The sequence below is a fragment of the Pseudophryne corroboree genome, chromosome 4 (genome assembly GCF_028390025.1).
Source record: "Pseudophryne corroboree isolate aPseCor3 chromosome 4, aPseCor3.hap2, whole genome shotgun sequence".
Classification (NCBI taxonomy): domain Eukaryota; kingdom Metazoa; phylum Chordata; class Amphibia; order Anura; family Myobatrachidae; genus Pseudophryne; species Pseudophryne corroboree.
The window spans coordinates 850,569,714-850,588,390 of NC_086447.1; the positions used below are offsets into that span (position 1 = coordinate 850,569,714).

At 46.5% G+C, this 18,677-nt stretch overlaps 1 protein-coding gene across 1 annotated transcript in view; it reads left to right on the plus strand.

Moving 5' to 3' along the window:
* Positions 1–18,677, plus strand: part of ASB3 (ankyrin repeat and SOCS box containing 3) — a 404,212-nt gene that overhangs the window by 370,587 nt on the left and 14,948 nt on the right. The window contains exon 9 of the mRNA XM_063918655.1: positions 12,213–12,346. Within this exon, the coding sequence (XP_063774725.1) occupies positions 12,213–12,346 (134 nt within the window). The remainder of the gene's footprint in view (positions 1–12,212; positions 12,347–18,677) is intronic.

Genomic DNA, 18,677 nt, shown 5'->3' on the forward strand with positions numbered 1-18,677 from the left:
ATTAACTTAATAGCCTCCAAAAGATCAGGAACATCCACATGTGAACTACCCTCCCCATCAGCCGTATCTGAGTCAAAACCTGTGGGGTCAGTGTATGTGCTGTCTTCATCAGACGAGATATCAGTGACAGCAGTGGATTGTGAGGAGACGAGCGCTCTTGGACTTAGGCGAGCGTTGGTCAGACTTTTTAATAGTCAGGGACTGGTTCAACTTCTTCAATTGAGCAGATAAATCGTCCGCCCACGGCGGGTTAGCTGCAGGGACCACATACGGTTGTACCGGCATTGGGGGTCCCATAGGGGGTGTTAGTTTATAAACTAGCATATGCAGAAGCGTGGAAAAAGCGGCCCACGGAGGGTCAGTATGTGCCTCTGTTGCCACAGTCCCACTGGGGGGCAAGGAGCCCCCAGAACTAGAGCCCACAGCTGCTATATTCTCCCCATATGTGCTTGTGGCTTCAGCAACACCAGCAGTGTGTTCCGCCCCAGAACCGTTACCCTCAGAAGCAGACATGATATAACTTGCAGTATGAGGTAACACAGTACAATTATTAGCAGCACTATATCCCTAAACCCAAACCCCTGCACAGTGTAGTCAGCACTGGCAGAGATAAAGGAGAGATATGGTGACTAAATCACGGAGAAAAATACGTAATACAGTATATCTTTGTGAACATCCTATATTAAATAACACCTGACGCACCAAGCCCCCTCAGGTTATAGAATATAGGGATAGCAAGTTGAGTGAAAGACACGAGATGGACACCACTCAGCTATCAATGCACACACAAATAGTCACAGTTTGTACAATGCAGAGGTTATTACAGACAATAATACTGCAGTGGACTAGCTTACACAGCTATATAGTCAATAGATATAACACTACACAGTAAGAAACTGGATGTATATCACAGGGTAATTGTACTATAAACCCCTGACTAAATGCACTCTTTCTTACTAACACTGACTAAAAAGGCAGGTAGAATACTTAAAGTGTCATGTAAAGGCACAGCGCTGACAACCAGGCGGCTTTACATAGGAGTATTTGCCCAAGCAGTCCCAGGAACAGTGAGCTGAGGAGTAATGGCGCCGCAGACACTGACAGGGAGTGAGGAAAACACAGAGATGCAGCTCCAGGGCGGGAACACTTGCTGGAAACGGCACGCTGGGGAAGGGGCTTCAGGTCTAAGCCTTATCCCGCTTGCTGGCAAAACCACCGGGTACTGTGGGCGATATTAAAATCGGTTTTAAGAGAAAACCTGACCTGCGCCCATGCCCTGGTGATCTAGTGGGATCGCCTGTATCCACAGTGTCCACCGCCAGCGCACGCGGCCCGCCTCCCACTGACCGCGCCGGATCGCGATAAAGACCGGGTCCCGCGAGCGGGACCCACTTACCACCTCCCGAAGCGTGGCCACGCGATCCTGGAGAGCCCCAGCCGTGTGTGTCTTACGTGAAGAAAACCGGAGCCTCCGCTGTAGGTACCCGGCAACCAGGGCTCGGGAGTCTACAGCGCCACTGGGGAGGGCTGGAGCTGCAGCAGTGAATGTCACAAGACATTTACCACCGCTGCTGCCCTTGAAGTCTTCACTTTTTACCTCATAAAAAGCTTTTCTCAGGGCTGCTTGGAGCAGCCCCTCTGTTAAGTGCCTGCTTACTGCAGCACCAACTGACAAACTGAGCTCCTGTGCTGGGAGGCGGGGTGATATAGGAGGCGGCGCTATGCATCTTGGGAAGAAGGTCAAAGCTTTGAGCCTGTTGGTGCCTCGGATCAAGATCCTACTCTACACCCCATTGTCCACACTTGTGGAGCCCAGTGTACCCCGCAGCAGAAAGTAAGATTTAATGAAGTAACGATGGTTCACAAAGACTGAGGTTTCCCAAATGACTGAGCTGAAGAATAAAGTTAACGATTGAAAGACAATGCTAACTGAAGATTGTGGGTGTGGCTTTAAGACGAGACTGGAGAACACTCAATGAAGAACTGGAGACTGACTTTAAGACAAGGCTGAAGAATACTGTGGCTGTGTCTTTAAGTCGAGACTGAAGAATACTGTGACTGTGTCTTTAAGACGAGATTGAAGAATACTGTGACTGTGTCATTAAGACGAGGCTAAAGAATACTGTGACTGTGTCTTTAAGACGAGACTGAAGAACACCAATGTCCATGGGAACTACTGTTTAGCACCCAGAGCTCCTCTGCAACCTGGGACCCTGTAAGCGCTTCACGAGAAGTGACAGGCTTTAAGCAACGGGACTGCTGCAGCAATAGGTAATCATCAAACGATAGCTAACCAGAACCAGGGCACCTGGAGCAATCTGGGAGCACAGCGCTAGAGTACCTTACTCAGGAAAGTAACTTGAAGCACTGGCACCCTTACTATGAATCAGCCCCTTTTTGTAAGGGAAAGCAGCACAGGATTGGCTGGACACAGAGTGGGATCAGCTATTGGCACAGCTTTGGTCTCCAACATGGCATCCCCCAGCACAGAAGACACTCTCAGCTGCAGCACACAACACACCAGGGTCTGGCCACTGACTCGTGGGAGCCATGTTCTCACTAGAGACCTCTGCTGCAGCTGCTCCTCGCAGCAGCACTCAGCTCCCCAGACTCCGGCCCCCGGCCTCCAGAAGCCACACTCATGTCCCAGAGGACTTAGCCGCAGCAGCCCCCCGCCGCCGCTGTATCATCCATTAATTCCCGGGACCACAGACCGAAGGTAAGACTCCTAATACTGACAATGCCTGTGGTAGAAAAAAAAAACTGGATTTTAAGTTAAATCCCTTTTTCAGAATCTATCGGGGGAGAGAATTTCAGAAATAGACTATTTACTGGCAAAGCTATTAGTGGGCAGAAGGGAGAATTTAAAAAAAAAGAAAAATATATATATATATTTCCTATGTGATTTATTACTATTTATCTGTTGTCTCACCTTGACTCTGCTATATGTGTAAATATAAAGTCGGGTTGTGTAGGTATGCGCCTTTTAAAGCTTTTCGTCTGTTTAGTAAAGCATAATAAATAAAATACAATAAAATCCTGTGTTGCAGACATAAGCTTAGTGTAATTTTAATCGTGTCACATATATGAATTTAATCTCACTTTAATTGTGGTGCACTCTGAATTATTAATGAAATTGCTTCTGTCACCACTAGAAAAGGCATGACAAGCTTACACTAAGCAGCATTTCATAGCGCTTACGAGTATATACATCTGTAGAAGCAGAATTTATGGTTATATAATTTTTTTGACAGTGGAAGGATTCATCAGTTTTCTACAAGGTTACACATACACCAGTGGTTCCTAAAGTGCATGCTGTGACACCCTGAGGTACCTTGGGGCACTTGCAGGGGTGCCGTAGGTTGGTTGTCCAGGACCAATTCAAATTATTTATGGTCAATGTAATAGGCAAAAGACAGTGCTTGCGGCTGCCAATCATAAAATATGTGGACAAGCAGTAGCGAATCTTGCCACTCACCATATAACTGACCCTAAGGATGACATACTGAATAAACACAATTTACTTAATGTATATTTTATTCTGAATTCTCAACAAGACACTTTTGGCGTCAATGTGCCTCTTGATCTCAAGGTGCGTACACACGGTGCAATTTTTCTTACAATTTTGACTATATACTGTAGTCAAAATTATGAGAAAATATAGAGGGGAATTCAATTGTTTAAAACGTCGGTTGGGTGTCTGTTTTTTCCTGTCTATTAGATAGGAAAAAACAGACACCCAACTGACTTTTCAAACAATTGAATACCCCCTGTAGTGCATATCGCACCGCGTGTATAGTCCTTGCGATGCCGATGCGCGGTCCCGCAGGATCGGCATTGCAAGGAAAATTAGACTGTGCAGGCAACCCAACATTGACTATATATCGGTGGGGCCGGGCTCCAGCCACATCGCATTGTTGGGCATACAGTACATCACACCCAGGGCCGGTTCTACACCTTGTGGCTCCCAGTGCAAAAGTTTCCACTGGCGCCCTCCCCTGCGGGAAAACAGTTAGTGCGCGGCAAAAAATAGGGACGTGGCTTCATAGGGGAGGGGCGTGGCCACAGTTATGCCCACAGTAGTTGTGCCCCCAGTATATGTGCCCCCTGTAGCTATGCTCCCAGTACATTTGCCCCAGTAGTTGTGCCCCCTATAGCTATGCCCCCAGTAGATTTGCCGCAGTAGTTGTGCCCCCTGTTGCTGTGCCCCCAGTAGTTGTGCCCACTGTTGTTGTGCCCCCAGTAGTTGTACCCCCTGTCGCTGTGCTCCTTAGCAGCCGCTTACAAACACACACACACACACACACAAAAAAAGAAAACCACTTTCCACTGCCCCTCTCCTGCTTCCCGACCCTGCTGCCCCGTCTGGTTGCCCGCGGCTCCTCTCTATGGGAGAGAAGTCATGACGTCTCTCCCATAGCAGCGCCGCACAGAAACTAGAGGTCAATAATGACCTCTAGCGTCTGACAGGTGCACCAGCTGCAGCGGACGCCCACACAGCCCACGGCAGCTGCTGCAGGAGCGGGGTGCGGGTAGGTGGCGGGCGCCTGCGGGGTGACTGCGGCCGCGCCCCCAGGCCGCAGCACCCCGGGCGTAGGCTCTGCTTGCCCGCACCAAGAACCGCTCCTGATCACACCATGTGTACACACCTTCAATGTGATGTAAAATAACTGCTTCACAAGTTTGAATCTGTATACGAAACAGCCACAGCTTTTTTCCACACTAAGGGGGACATTTACTAAGCAGTGTTAAGAGCAGAGAAGTGAGCCAGTGGAGAAGTGCCCATGGCAACCAATCAGCACTGAAGTAACATCTATAATTTGCATACTATAAAATGGTACAGAGCTGCTGATTGGTTGATGGGGCAATTTCTCCACTGGCTCACTTCTCCGCTCTTATCACTGCTTAGTAAATGTCCCCCCAAGTTCTGTTACGCTTTGTATACAGAGCCAGACTTAGTCGCACACAGATATACATGTATAACATATCAAATTAATCACAGCAGTCTCATGAAGCGGTTTTGATGCAGCGCATTGCAATTAGGATGCACATTTGTGCAAAAAAGATGCTCGGTGCAGCCCACTTACCCACGTGGAGTATTGAGACTAGGGGGTAAATTTACTAAGGTGGGAGGTTTTTTTAGAACTGGTGATGTTGCTCATAGCAACCAATCAGATTCTACTTAACATGTATCTAGTTTAATGCTGTGTATTATTCACAAAAGCGTAATATTAATAAACTCTTCCCCGCTGTAATATTTTAAGCACTGCATTTAATAAATGCAGCTCAACAAACACAAAAACACCTTATCAGCCGGCAGTGACATGGCATTTATTTTTGATTGTTCTCATTATTTTCAAGCGTGACAAAATAAACACACACGGAAATTAGAGAGTTTGAAGTTAGAAAGATTTACTTGGAGAAATAATTGCCTGTCACAATACAGTCTGCAAATTGGATATTCTGAAGAGCTTAAGACAGGCATGATATATAAAATACTTGCAAGTCAGCCAAAGTGGCGGAAAAAAATTAAATCCCCCAAATAAATTGAAAGTGTTTCAAATAGAATACGAAATGTTTACTAATTAAACTTACTATAGTGCTGTAATTCGGCTGCGCTACAGTGCAATATTGCTTTCTAAAGCTATCATTTCTGATTTATAGAAATATTTACAGCTGCATTTATAGTTGGGCGCATGTTAGTTGGAACAAGCAGAGGTAAATACATTTTTTTTTAAAAAGACACAATTTTATGTGTATGCCGACTGCGTATATTTTAAAAGTATCTGCTCCATGGAGATACGTATAAAGCATGTGATGTACCAGGGATAATCAAACTGTGGCACTCCAGCTACTTTGGAACTACACATCCCAGCATGCCCTACCAGTTTTTGTTGTTAGGGTATGCTAACTGTGTCGCAGGGCATGCTGGGATATGTAGTTTCACAGCAGGTGGAGTGCCTACCCTCATGATATACATTAGGTATTTCATCATGCTGTAAAGACACCAGCCACCATCATCAAAATGAATGTCTTAATGTTGAAAATGCTTCCCCCCAAAAACATAAATAGCTGTGCCCCTGACAAATCAGCGATCCCCTCCCCCATCCCCCTAGTGGCAGCTTTGGGGTAATAACCACTGTATGCCCCTCACCTAAAAAAGCTGCTGCCAGTACTAGACCGGGCAGTGACATATAGGCAGTACAGATGATGTAATGGTTAGCATTACTGCCTCAGCACTGAGGTCATGGGTTCGAATCCCGCCATGACTCTAACTGTGTGGAGTTTGTATATTCTCCCCGTACTTGCGTGGGTTCCCTCCAGGTGCACCGGTTTCCTCCCACAATCCAAAAATACACTGATAGGTCATTTGGCTCCCTCCCTTCCCCCCCCCCTCCCAAAAAAAATAAGAACCCTATTGTGTGAGTATGTGCGTGTACATGGGCAAACTAGCTGGGCCAAGTGGTTTTTATCTGCCAGTCAAATTCTATATTTCTTTGTGTATAATACTGAAACCCTACAAATGCCAGCTTTCCCAGGGCGTTTATGGCTGCCATGCTTACTGCCACTGCCACATTTAAATATACTCATTATAATTTTCAACCATTTATAGCCTGTGTAATTAATATGTGTCCAGAATGAAAGGGATGATGTGGTAACCCTAGATGTTATGGTGTGCTAGCCAACATCATTGCTGAAGTTGTGCTCCAGAATGCCGTGCGAATGACATTTTGGTGCGCAATCACCACTTCTAAAAGTGCAACTTTAATTCCTCCAAGTACTGTTTGACTATTCTCTGCAAGCAATCAGTCCCCATCCTGACACATGCTCTGCAGGATGGTAGCCCAGAGTCCACAGGCCTCCACCTGGGTGTGGAGGGTAGTGCCCCAATGGGGGCATATGGACACTGATGGGTGAGAGGTTATGCCTCTCTCTGGGAATCTAATACCAGTAGTGTTGGGGGTCACAACCATCACATCACTTCTGGGGGGAAATAAAGCAAATCCGTTCTTCACATTCCCCTTTAAAAGACGGGGGACGGAAGTGGACGGCACAGTATATCATGCGTCCATGTCAGGTAAAGCCTTGTGGCTGCTGTCATGTGACCATGTGAGTGCAGGGGGTAATGCTACTGGGGATCCTTTGCCACTATGTGACCCATTGGCAAAGGGGGGAGTGAGGTTATGTTACAGTGGGGGGCTGAGAGGCAGTAATGATAATCATTACACCAAGCATGCACTATCATGTGTTTGCCAGACGTGGAAATTCTGCTGCGCTTTGAGTTGAGATACGTGCGAATCGTCATTCACAAGTCTGCAGAATGAATACATGTACATTTATGATGTAAAACACACCACACTCACATTGTTTCCAGGTGAATTGGGGATAGATTCCAAGAACTCTATTACATTATTCTGTAAATGCAAGCTCAGGTTACTTAGCTGTCCCTGTCATTCATATTGTTGCACAGCCGCTGCGTCCAAAGACGACATTAGCGTCCATCTAATCAGGTCCAAGGGTAATACTATTATCTATATTACTAAGAACTAACCTTAGAAGGCTCAGCAGCTGCAGCAGTTATTTAATCCTTAAGTTTGCTGATGTGAAAATAAAAACTTACGATGAAGTATTATTATTTTGTTGTTGACATTGGGGAGTTCTGGCCTTTTTAGGGCCATCAAGAATGTTTATCCAGAAGGTGAACGGTAAATGAAAAATGCAACAACTAGAGGCATTCAGCAGGTGAACAAATCCTGGAATATACACAATCATGGATAGTTATAAGATTTTACATAATAACAGGGCATCAGTAAGAGGCAAGCTTCAAGAACACTCTAAATGGCCAAGATTATATGCATTATATACTTAGCAAATAGAAAGTACACCATGCAGCATGCCAAAATAAAATGTTTGCTGATCTAAGTAAGTAAACACGTTCCAAGTTGCTTTACAGTGTAGCTTCCCTAGGGATTTAATTAGAATTTTATTTTCATTTGCCGGTTTCCCCTTCTCCATTGTACTTGTATGAGCCGCCGCAGTTCTTTCAGCGGTTTCTCGATAAACAACAGATTAATATTATTTTATTGGCCAACTACTGGAAGTAATTAGAGCTCAGTGATCTATAGACGTATTCAATGCAAACAGACCAGACCAATAAACTTACGGATAGGCCTGGAGTTGCTGGTGGGAGATGGGAGCTGTGGTTATATATAGATGAACAAGCATCAGAAAGCATAAAGAATTAACAGCCTCGGCATCATCTGGAGCAAAATTTCCCCAGAGTCTGCAATATCACTTTCTAGTTCATAAGGAGAGCTACACTGAGCAGGCCCCCTCTGCGGAATCATGGTGCGCTCACAGCCCCCTCCTCCCTGGGCTCACTTCAGAGAAGAGATAGAAAATACGCAATTTCATAGAATGAAAATCTGCCTGATTATATAAAGTAGGTGGCACGGTTCAGTGATATTTGCTTCTGTACAGGAATTGTTGTGTAAATGTATTATGTACTATAGGGTTTGTCACATTCATACGAGTCCCAGCCAACATGGGGTTGGGCTTTGTATGTTTACCTAACTGTTAAAGCGTCAGGGAGGATACTTGTGTCAGGGAATACAAGATATTACATTTTAATACACTGTATCTGTACAATGCTGTGACACCCCTCACAGATCAATGCTGAAGGCAACTTTATTATGGGTTGGGTGCGGGACACCAGCATCCCAATGACACCAGCTTCCCGACTGCCATAATACTGACAGATGTGAGGAACTAAACTAACCCGTACCATACCCCTAACCCTTTCCCAGTAGCCTAACTCTAACCCTCCCTTCCCTCCCCCATCTCTGTAGCCTATCCCTCCCCCTAGTGTATAACCCTAACCCTCCCTTCCCCTCCCTCCGCAGCCTAACCCTCCCTCCTGCAGCCTATCCTTCACCCTAGTGTATAACACTAACCCTTTCCCAGCAGCCTAACTCTAACCCTCCCTTCCCTCCCCCATCTCTGTAGCCTATCCCTCCCCCTAGTGTATAACCCTAACCCTTCTCCCGCAGCCTATCCCTCCCTTCCTTTCCCTCCGCAGCCTAACCCTCCCTCCTGTAGCCTATCCTTCCCCCTAGTGTATAACCCTAACCCTTCTCCAGCAGCCTAACCCTCCCTTCCCCTCCCTCCGCAGCCTAACCCTCCCCCCTAGTGTATAACACTAACCCTTCTCCCGCAGCCTTACCCTCCCTCCCCTCCCCCCTGGAGTCTAACCCTCCCTCTGCAGCCTAACTCTCCCCTTCCCTCCGCAGCCTAACCCTCCCCCTAGTGTATAACTCTAACCCTTCTCCCGCAGCCTTACCCTCCCTCCCCCCTGGAGCCTAACCCTCCCTCTGCAACCTAACCCTTCCCTCCGCAGCCTAACCCTCCCCCCTGCAGTCTCCCCGTAGTGTATAACTCTAACCTTTCCCCAGCAGCCTAACCCCCCCTTCCCCGGAGCATAACCTTCCCTCCCTCCGCAGCCTAACCCTCCCCCTCCCTCTGCAGCCTAAAACTTTCCATCGCCCCTGAAGCCTATCCCTCCCCCTAGTGTATAACTTTAACCCTTCCCCGGCAACCTAACCCTCGATACTCCTCCCCCCTGCAGCCTAACCCTTCCCCTAGTGCCTAACCCTCCACCCGCAGCCTAGCCCTAACCCAACCTGGCATACTTACGATCGGGATTCCGGCGCTAGTCTTCTGACCGCCGGGATCCTGTCCGTCAGGATGCCAACTACATCCCTTTTATTATAATATGACATATAATGCACTTACAGGCATACAGTATAACAAAAACAGCGTTAGTAATAATAATAATAATGATAATCATTTTATTCAAATATCTCTCTTTCTCCAATAGAACTCAATGATCTTAACAGATAGTATGAACTCGATAGAGAGGTTGTCATTTAAAAAAAATAGGGAAACAATAAACATAATAAAGAGGTTTAACGTTGCATGAAAGACGTAGACCATGAAGATAAATAGTAATATAAAGGCGCGGCGGTCATTTTTTATCATCATTATACCCATGAAGGATCCAGGTGAGGCAGACATTTTAGGTGCACTACATGGATTTCACTGGGCACAATAGGCAATGCCTGGAATTGGGTAAATCCTTTCAGTAGTATCCTCTGTTAGGGGAGCTGGAGAATACTCTATACTTGTTAGATGGTGGACAGGAAACCTAAATAGGGACACTCACGTAGTTCAATTACAATTTGCATGTTACAAAAATGTTAAATAGATGTAAAAGTAATATAAATCTGTGATAACACCTTGTATCTAAATTATGCCAAATGACTGAGCTACAGTATGTCTTCTTTCCTATGCTTAACTATACATAGGCGGAATGGGGGAGATCATGGGCAGATAAGCATTGCCCAAGTACAGTAGGATCTGCCCCTTCCAGTGTAAGATTTGTGCTACTTTTAAAGGTCATCCACATGCGCCTTGAATTCACTGTAGAAACAGGCATAGTACTTATAAAGGAACTCCAACCCCAGACAGGAAATCATGGGGACAGAATGTGTAGATATGGTTGTGTCTATGTTACCTTCGTGCTCAGGACCTGGAAGTGACAAAACGAGAGGGCAGGACAGAACTTCCACCCTTACAGCACCTAAATGTTTTCTTCGTTCTCCGTTCGTTTGGGGTATTTTTTTTTCTATGCAGCATTGGACCCTCGCGGGCACGCTTCGCTCGCCACGCTTCGGGCTCGGTGTCTCGCTCCGCTCCACTTCGCTCGCCACACTTTACTATTCCAAATAGATTGTGACATGGACCCACGGGGTTATGGGAAAGGTCCTCTCCATGAAGGTAAACTAGACGCTACTGTGTAGATATCCCCATGCATTTCGCTACCAGCACCAGGCTGTTGCAGCAGGGAGTGGTTTCTACTATACCAGGGAAACACGCAGCTTGGGATCTGCCTGGTTTACAAAGTTTCTGACAAAAAATGAATGTACCTGAAAAGACTTAACTTGGCTTTGTGGTAAATGGTCACTAAATATGAATATGTGGTCTGAGGTACTGATGACCAAGCAGCATACATAAAGCTGGGCTACCACCTACATAAAAGATTTTACTAATGTGCCTCTCCTATAGCTGGATGACCAGCGGATGGGCTGTGTGACCATTAGCGGGTAAGCGAAAGAGATCGCATCTCGTGATTGGTCGGCAGAACTGTAAGAGGCATGAACAAGTCCTGGGAAAAATGGCTGCCTGAACTAGACTTGGCAATTGAACTAGGGGGAGGGGCATGTTAGTAAAACCTAGTGGGAGGGGACGCGTCTATTATGTTGCATCTTTAAATCAAGCTGCCAAACAACTAGTTCTGTTTTTTAAAGACTTTATGAGGCGGTACAATTAGCACAGAAATATCATACAGGAAAAACAGAGGAAATAGAACATCCAGTTATCAGAGGAAATTAGATACAACAACAAATAATTTTGTGGATGGTATAAAGGAAACAAAGGGAATCAATTATGGGCCCATTGAAATTAAAGTACCGTGTTTATTAAGGTTGGAAACCTAGGGATGGGGCGGGTGTGGTATGTTAGATAGATTAGACTTGCGTCGACAGTGTCAAGGTCAACCACTATTAGTCGACAGTAAGTAGGTCGACATGGTTTCTAGGTCGACAAGGACTCTAGGTTGACATGAAAAAAAAGTGACCGGGAACCCCAATTAGTGCACCATGTCCCCTCGCATGGCTCGAGGTCCGCTACCGCTGCGCTCGGCACAGGTTACTGTTCCCAATTGTAGTCCACGTGGATCGTAAAGTATGAAAAAATATATTTTTTTTAAAAACTCATGACGACCTTTGGTCATGTCGACCTACCTAATGTCAACCAATATTGGTCGACTTAGACATTGTCGACCTAAGTCTTGTTGACCTAGTGACCCGATCCTGGATGGGGCATGGGCAACTACTGTAGCTCTGTCCTGTTAAATATGATTATGCTGCTGTATATGAGTTACAATAAAAGTAAAACTCTTCAATAGTTTTGCAAGACGCTATAAGGGTAAATATGATGTACACATCCTTTATGGTCCATTTAAGATTAAACATGCGCTACTGCTAAACAGAAATAGAACATACTTTCCCAAGCACTTGAAAGATGCCGCGTTGTGCCAGTTTATGTATCCACAGAGTGTGTCATTAGAGCTTGTTTTCATTTGCGTTGTGCAGGATCCGTTCTGTAAATGATGACATCCTTAATTTGACTCTGGAGTTCAGTAATTGGAAGAGGCTCTCTGCAGATGTGGAGATGATCTTGTCCACCCACTCAGAACAATTCACCTGGATTCCGAAGAAACATTTCGGTAAGCAAACAACTGTCAGATAAATTATCTATACCTCAGTTTACAGTGATTAGAGGGGGAAACAGCTCTTCAGGGCATTTACTGAGAGCTAGAACAGCACAGGACGGAATTAGATGTGTGAACTGCAAAAATAGGAACTTTCATTTTCTCCAAATAAAAGCAGTATTTCCCTACATAGCTGAATAAAGGTGTGCTGCTATGGTTACTCAAGATGACCTGGGCTTAGGGTTGTGGGACCTGTTTCAGAGGTGGAGACAAAACACTCACTGTCTGAGATGTACAGTAGCTTCGGGTCACCATCATGATCATTGGTTGCATCATCTGGCCATATGAGTATCCCTGAGGTTACTCAGAATGACCACAACATCTCCGTTGCCAAGGCCAGAAAATCCACGTCGGGAGACACAGTCACTGGCCTCTGCACTCCCCCAAACTGGGGTCACAGTGATATCGCAGCACATGTACACTGCGGCCCATTGCGTCCGCTCAGGGACTGCATACTTCTGTAATTCATAAACTGAACCATCAGCCTTCCATATATAGGGCCTTATGATACAAGGCCGTAACTAGAAGTATGCGGAGGGGACACCGCACTTATCGCTGCAGGCCAGGGGGTGTTGTTGGCAGAACTTGTATATTATCTGTTTTGATTACTTTCACTTGCAGCTTCCCCCCCTTTTTGAAGACCAGCATCTCCAGACCGCTCCTGTCTCATACCCTGACACCTTCTGTCGCTAATATTGATACAACATTCCTGAACTCAACTTGAGATTTCTTTGTTATTCAGGCACACTGTCCTTTATTACATTTCAAGATGCTGACGTACCCAGGAGTCAAGCCCGTTGCCTGTGGCATTGCAGTCAGACAATCTATTAATTGAGCTATCTGCCCTTGCATAGAAAGCTAGAAAATTCTAAACTAGAGAACTCTAATTATTTGAAGCTTACCTTATAAAAAAAAAGATCAGCATTGGGGCTGAGCAGATCTACAGTATGTACTGACTGGCTGCACAGTACATAGATCTGCTCAATTGCAATGCTGATTAATTTTTTTTACAAAGTACAAGTAGCTTCATATAGTTCTCATGGTTTTTTTGCAGTATCAAACAGCTCAATGAGTAGGGTGTTTGATTAGAACTCAACAGGTTATAGGTTTGAATCCTGGGTATGGCAGTATATTGAAAAGTGTTATTTAATAAAGGATAATGTAACTGAATAACAACAAGCTCTCAATTTAAGTGCTGGAATGTGGTATAAAGAGGATTTGGGTCTAAATCCATTTTCTTGCAGTGTTCTATAAATGTGTGTGTTTTATATATATATATACACACACACACACACACACACACACACACACACACACACACACAGGTTGAGTATCCCTTATTCAAAATCCCACACTTTTGGGTCCCACAGTGAGATAATTACATATATATATATAGATATATATAGATATATATATATATATATATATATATTTGTTTTGAATTTTGGATAAGGGATACTCAACCTGTATATAGCTATATATACAGTATATATAGATATACTATATATCTCCTATATAATAGCCCAGATCTGTGACTCTGTGCCTGGGTGTCTAACACTGTGCGGAGTCACGGCTGGGCGGAGTCAACAGCATCTGCAGGGAGAGACATGCCCTGTGCCAGTGCCAGAGGCAAGTAAAAGATGCCCCCTGACACTAAGTCCGGTATAGGAGGGTGGCCATGGCCACCAGTAACACCACACACAGCTCCAGCCAGCAACAGCACCAGGGAGGGTAACACAGGCTATGCGGAGGGGACTTCCAAGCACCGCTGGACGCCTGCCGCACCTCTCCCGGCTACACAACTTCCTGGCCCCCTTACACCCACACCCCACACTGAGGACCCCTCCCTTATATACCCCCCAACTCACCCCTTACCGCATCCAGCCAGTGGGGGGGTCGCGCAGGGTGAAAGCCGGGGACAAGCAGGTACAGCGGGACGGAACACGGAGCACCACACTCACCAATCCCCAGCGCAGCACATATACAGCTTCCTCCTACTTCCACCTCGCTCCATGCTCCGCTCCAGCCACACCACTATGCCGCCCGCCTGACAGCCAGCCTGCAACTCCGGGAACACGCACGCCGCCAGCCCCATTCACACCCCCGGTGCCAGGCACACACTGTGGAGGCCAGACCAAGTGCACCCGCCCGGAGCAAGGACGGGACACCGCTCCAGCCACAGTGCTGCGGAGCCAGAGCTCCCTCCCGCAGCAGCCAAACCATTAGGTCAATGCAGGAGGCAGGGAGTCACTACTACCCGCATCTGCTGCAGTCACACACCCTCTTCTCCTTCACACACACAAACACTCTACCCCCTACCTCCCCACCCACACACACACTCCCTTCCCCATCCCTGCACATTCTACACTCAACCCCAACACCTTATGAACCCCTAACCATCACACCACTACAACAAACACAACCCACGCACACCCACAACTCCTCCAAACAACAAACCCCTCCCCCTCACGTGCAACACCCACCGCACCCCACAAGCCCATCCAACAACCGAACTAGGCCCATTCCTCCCACCCAGCGGGCGGCGATCCTATTACCGAGGAGAACACACGCAATACGCCAGATACTGCAGTGGCAGAGGTTAGTACATCCCGCCCCCTGAGTCCCCCCGCATCCGCTCCTCCCCCATCCGCAACGTCACTGGACCCCCATCCACGGCACCCCACACCCGCCCCTTCCCTACCCGTGGCGCCTCCAGACTCCCTATCCAAACCGCAGCACCCTGCCACTGCACCACCTGCAGCACCTGTGGACCCCATCCCCCATTCGCGATACCCCCACACCTACCACTCCCCCACCAGCGTGAACTCCACTCCTCCCCCACCCGCTGCGCCTCCCGAGCCCCTACCCCACTCGCAGCACCCCGAGTACCCCCGCACCTGCCCCTTCCCTACCCGCGGCATCCACACACCCACCCCTTCCACAGCACCCCGCACCCGCTCCTCTCCCACACCCGCCCCTCCTCCACCCACGACGCATCGCCACCGGACCCCCCATCCGTGGCAGCCTCGCACCTGCCCCTTCCCCACCCGTGGCGCCTCTAGACCCCCTACCCAACTGCGGCACCCTTACACCCACCACTCCACCACCTGCAGCACCTATGGACCCCACCCCCCATCCGCAGCACCCACACACCTGCCACTCCCCCACCCGAGTTAACCACGCTCCTCCCCCACCCACTACACCTCTGACCGCTTACCCCACTCACAGCACACCCGCCCCTTCCCCACCCGCAGCACCCCGCCCCTCCCCCACCAGCAGTGCCACCGGAAATCGCAACCAAAATGGCCACTGCGCATGCGCGGTAGCCAAATTGGTCATCCGGATCATGGCAGGCGCCATGTTTCCGGAGACCTGCGCATGCGCAGTAGACTCCGGCACAGTGCCGGGGTCTACAGCACCATGCAGAGGAGGGAGCCCACCCGGAGGTGCACACGGGCCCCCTCCTCTGTAGAAACGCCCCTGGGCAGGGTGGGCTATTCTGAGTCCTTTGTACAGAGATGGGAAGCCTGGTTCAGATGGATCTCTTAAACCTAGTCAGGGACTGGTGCATATTCAGATACTAATGGTGACCGCTGCAGCTGTAGATGGATAAACAGTGGGCTGTTTGGCTTCCTGCTTGAAGCTACAGGGATCCTTGCATTAGCCCTATGACAGCACTGTAACAGGGCTTTACAATATCCTGGGCCTTGTCACGCTCACCTAGCACATGACATCATGCAAAGGGGGCGGAGCAGCCAGCTACCAGGAAGAACAGCACTGGCCGGAGCATTCCTAATGATGCAATCCCGGGAATATTGGTGTGTAAATGGCTGTTGCCCTTTAAGATGGAAACTTCTCATGAACAAACTTGAAAGTTTCCAAACTACTCAGGTTAAAAATAGGCTGGAAAGAAACTATTGTTGGTTTTTGTATTTTTTTACTGTCCCTCTCTGACAGACTTTATAAATGATTTCCAATGTTTCCTGTCAGTACATAAAGTTAGTGAGGAGTTGTAGCTTGTTTAACAAGCCTGACAACCGTAAACCCCTGGCTGCTTTCAGAGCGCGCTGTAACTGCTGAATTTAACACTGTCTAGCACCTGCAAAAGTCTCATCCAAACTTTATAAAATGTATTCAGATTATAATTCTGGAAGAAAAAAAAAATTGAAGGCTAGAAAGAAAAAATGATAATCGTTATGTAAAATATGTATTCGGGAGGCGATGGCTGGAGCACTGTGAATGCCTGTGTAGCCTGGAAGCAGAGTCATGCGAGGATAAAGGTGAGTACAGGGCTCTGGTGCCTTCTCAACCACAAACGCTGAAGATAATTGAAAGTAGCAGGATACAGGATTCGCCATCCGTGCTGTTTACAATACCAATGTTACTAGGTGCAGTAAGTCCCAAGTTGTCAGTTTAATAAATGAAACTAGATAAAACCAATATTACTTATGTTAGATTGCCTCACATCTGCTAGCATTGTTGCTCATACTGACATTGGATATACTTTGCAAATATATATATATATATATATATATATATAATATCCACATGTGCCACCCAGAGGCTGATAAATACAGGGGACAGCTGCTTATATCAACGTTTATGGACAAGGGCCCCTTTATCAAGACGTGACTATATGTGATAATTTGCAAAGTATATCCAATGCCAGTATGAGCAATAATGCTAGGCAGGAATGGACTGGCCCACAGGGGTACAGGGGACACCACCGGTGGGCCCCTCTGCCTGAGGGCCCCACCTCCTGCTCTAAGGGTCAGGTTCCAGACTGTGCACTTGAATTATACATCATACATATGTTACCTTATACTGGACTATGGTGTATTTTCTACAGTGCATTGCTGTTATTAATCTGTTATTAATCTGGTACATTATCATGCATGCAGCAGCTGAATTTACTGTATATATTTATGAAGGGGCCCAGACCTTGCACTCTCTAATGGTTAGTCAAACCAATGAGGTGGCAGTCCACACCCTCTCTGCAGACTGGCCACACCCCTAACATGGGCCCCTACCACTGCATCCCCCCGGTGGGCCCTACATGCCCCAGTCCGACACTGATGCTAGCAGATGTAAAGCAATCTGTAATATTGGTTTTATCTAGTTTCAATTACTAAACTGGCAACTTGGGACTTACTGCACCTATTAACATTTGTATTGTAAACAGCATGGATATATATATATATATATATATATGTATATATACTTATGAAGTGCTCTGCACCATCAGACAACAGTAGTATATTTATTTATATTATATTATTGATTTATGTATTTCTGCAACTTTTACTGTGTTTCTCCAGATTTGTTTCATAGTAGTTTTCCTATCCTATTGGAGACAGGACAGTTTAGCTCTACTTTCTGTATTCAGTAAACGCTGACCTACACACATTTGTGTTGTATCCAAGGGAAATGAAAATTAATTGAAATAAACACAAGTGGCTGAGGAGTACTAGCAGATGTGACCTATGTTTGGCTATAGACCCCTCACATGCTGACATTACACAGACAAGACTTCCTGCCACCCACATACGCGGACATCTCATCAAAACCAACGGATTGCATTCCTGCACTGTGATACACACTGGATTAAATCTCTGCATCTCTCCACTGAGAAGTCATTCAGTTTAGCAGCTGCTGTACTCTGCATTGGACATCCCAGATAAGGTACTGTGGACTACACCCTATCTTTGGCTCCATCCAGCCCCTCACTTAGACATCATCCACCTCTGTTCTCTGAGCAACAAATAACTGACTTATTGCATTAATCAACTAATATCAGTATATTCAGGCTCTGACTTGCTGAAGGCTCACTGTTTCAAATCATGATCCATTTCCCTGGACACGTTATCACTACCCCCACAAGAAATCTACTTCAAAGGCCTCTCACAGTGAGACTTTTCACACCTAGGAATTGGCTTCTAACACCTTTTCCACAAGACTGCCTATCATAGGATAATTGACCAAATCAGCAGTTATTTTATTTATCACTTGCTTCAAATATACCCAATAGGTTATAGCAATAACTTTGTTCATAACCCCATTATAATTTTGGATCACATACCGAATTGGGGGAAAACACAACACAAAAAGGAAAAAAAAAAACACTGCTTTCTCTCCCTCTCTCATCATCATATGCAGCTCATACTTATAGTAATCTGTCATTGATGACCAAATGTATAAGTATTCCTCCAGCTTTATTCTTTCACTCCGCCCACCACGTTCCTATCACACCATCACAGGCTTCTATTCTCCAATCCCTTGGCATTTT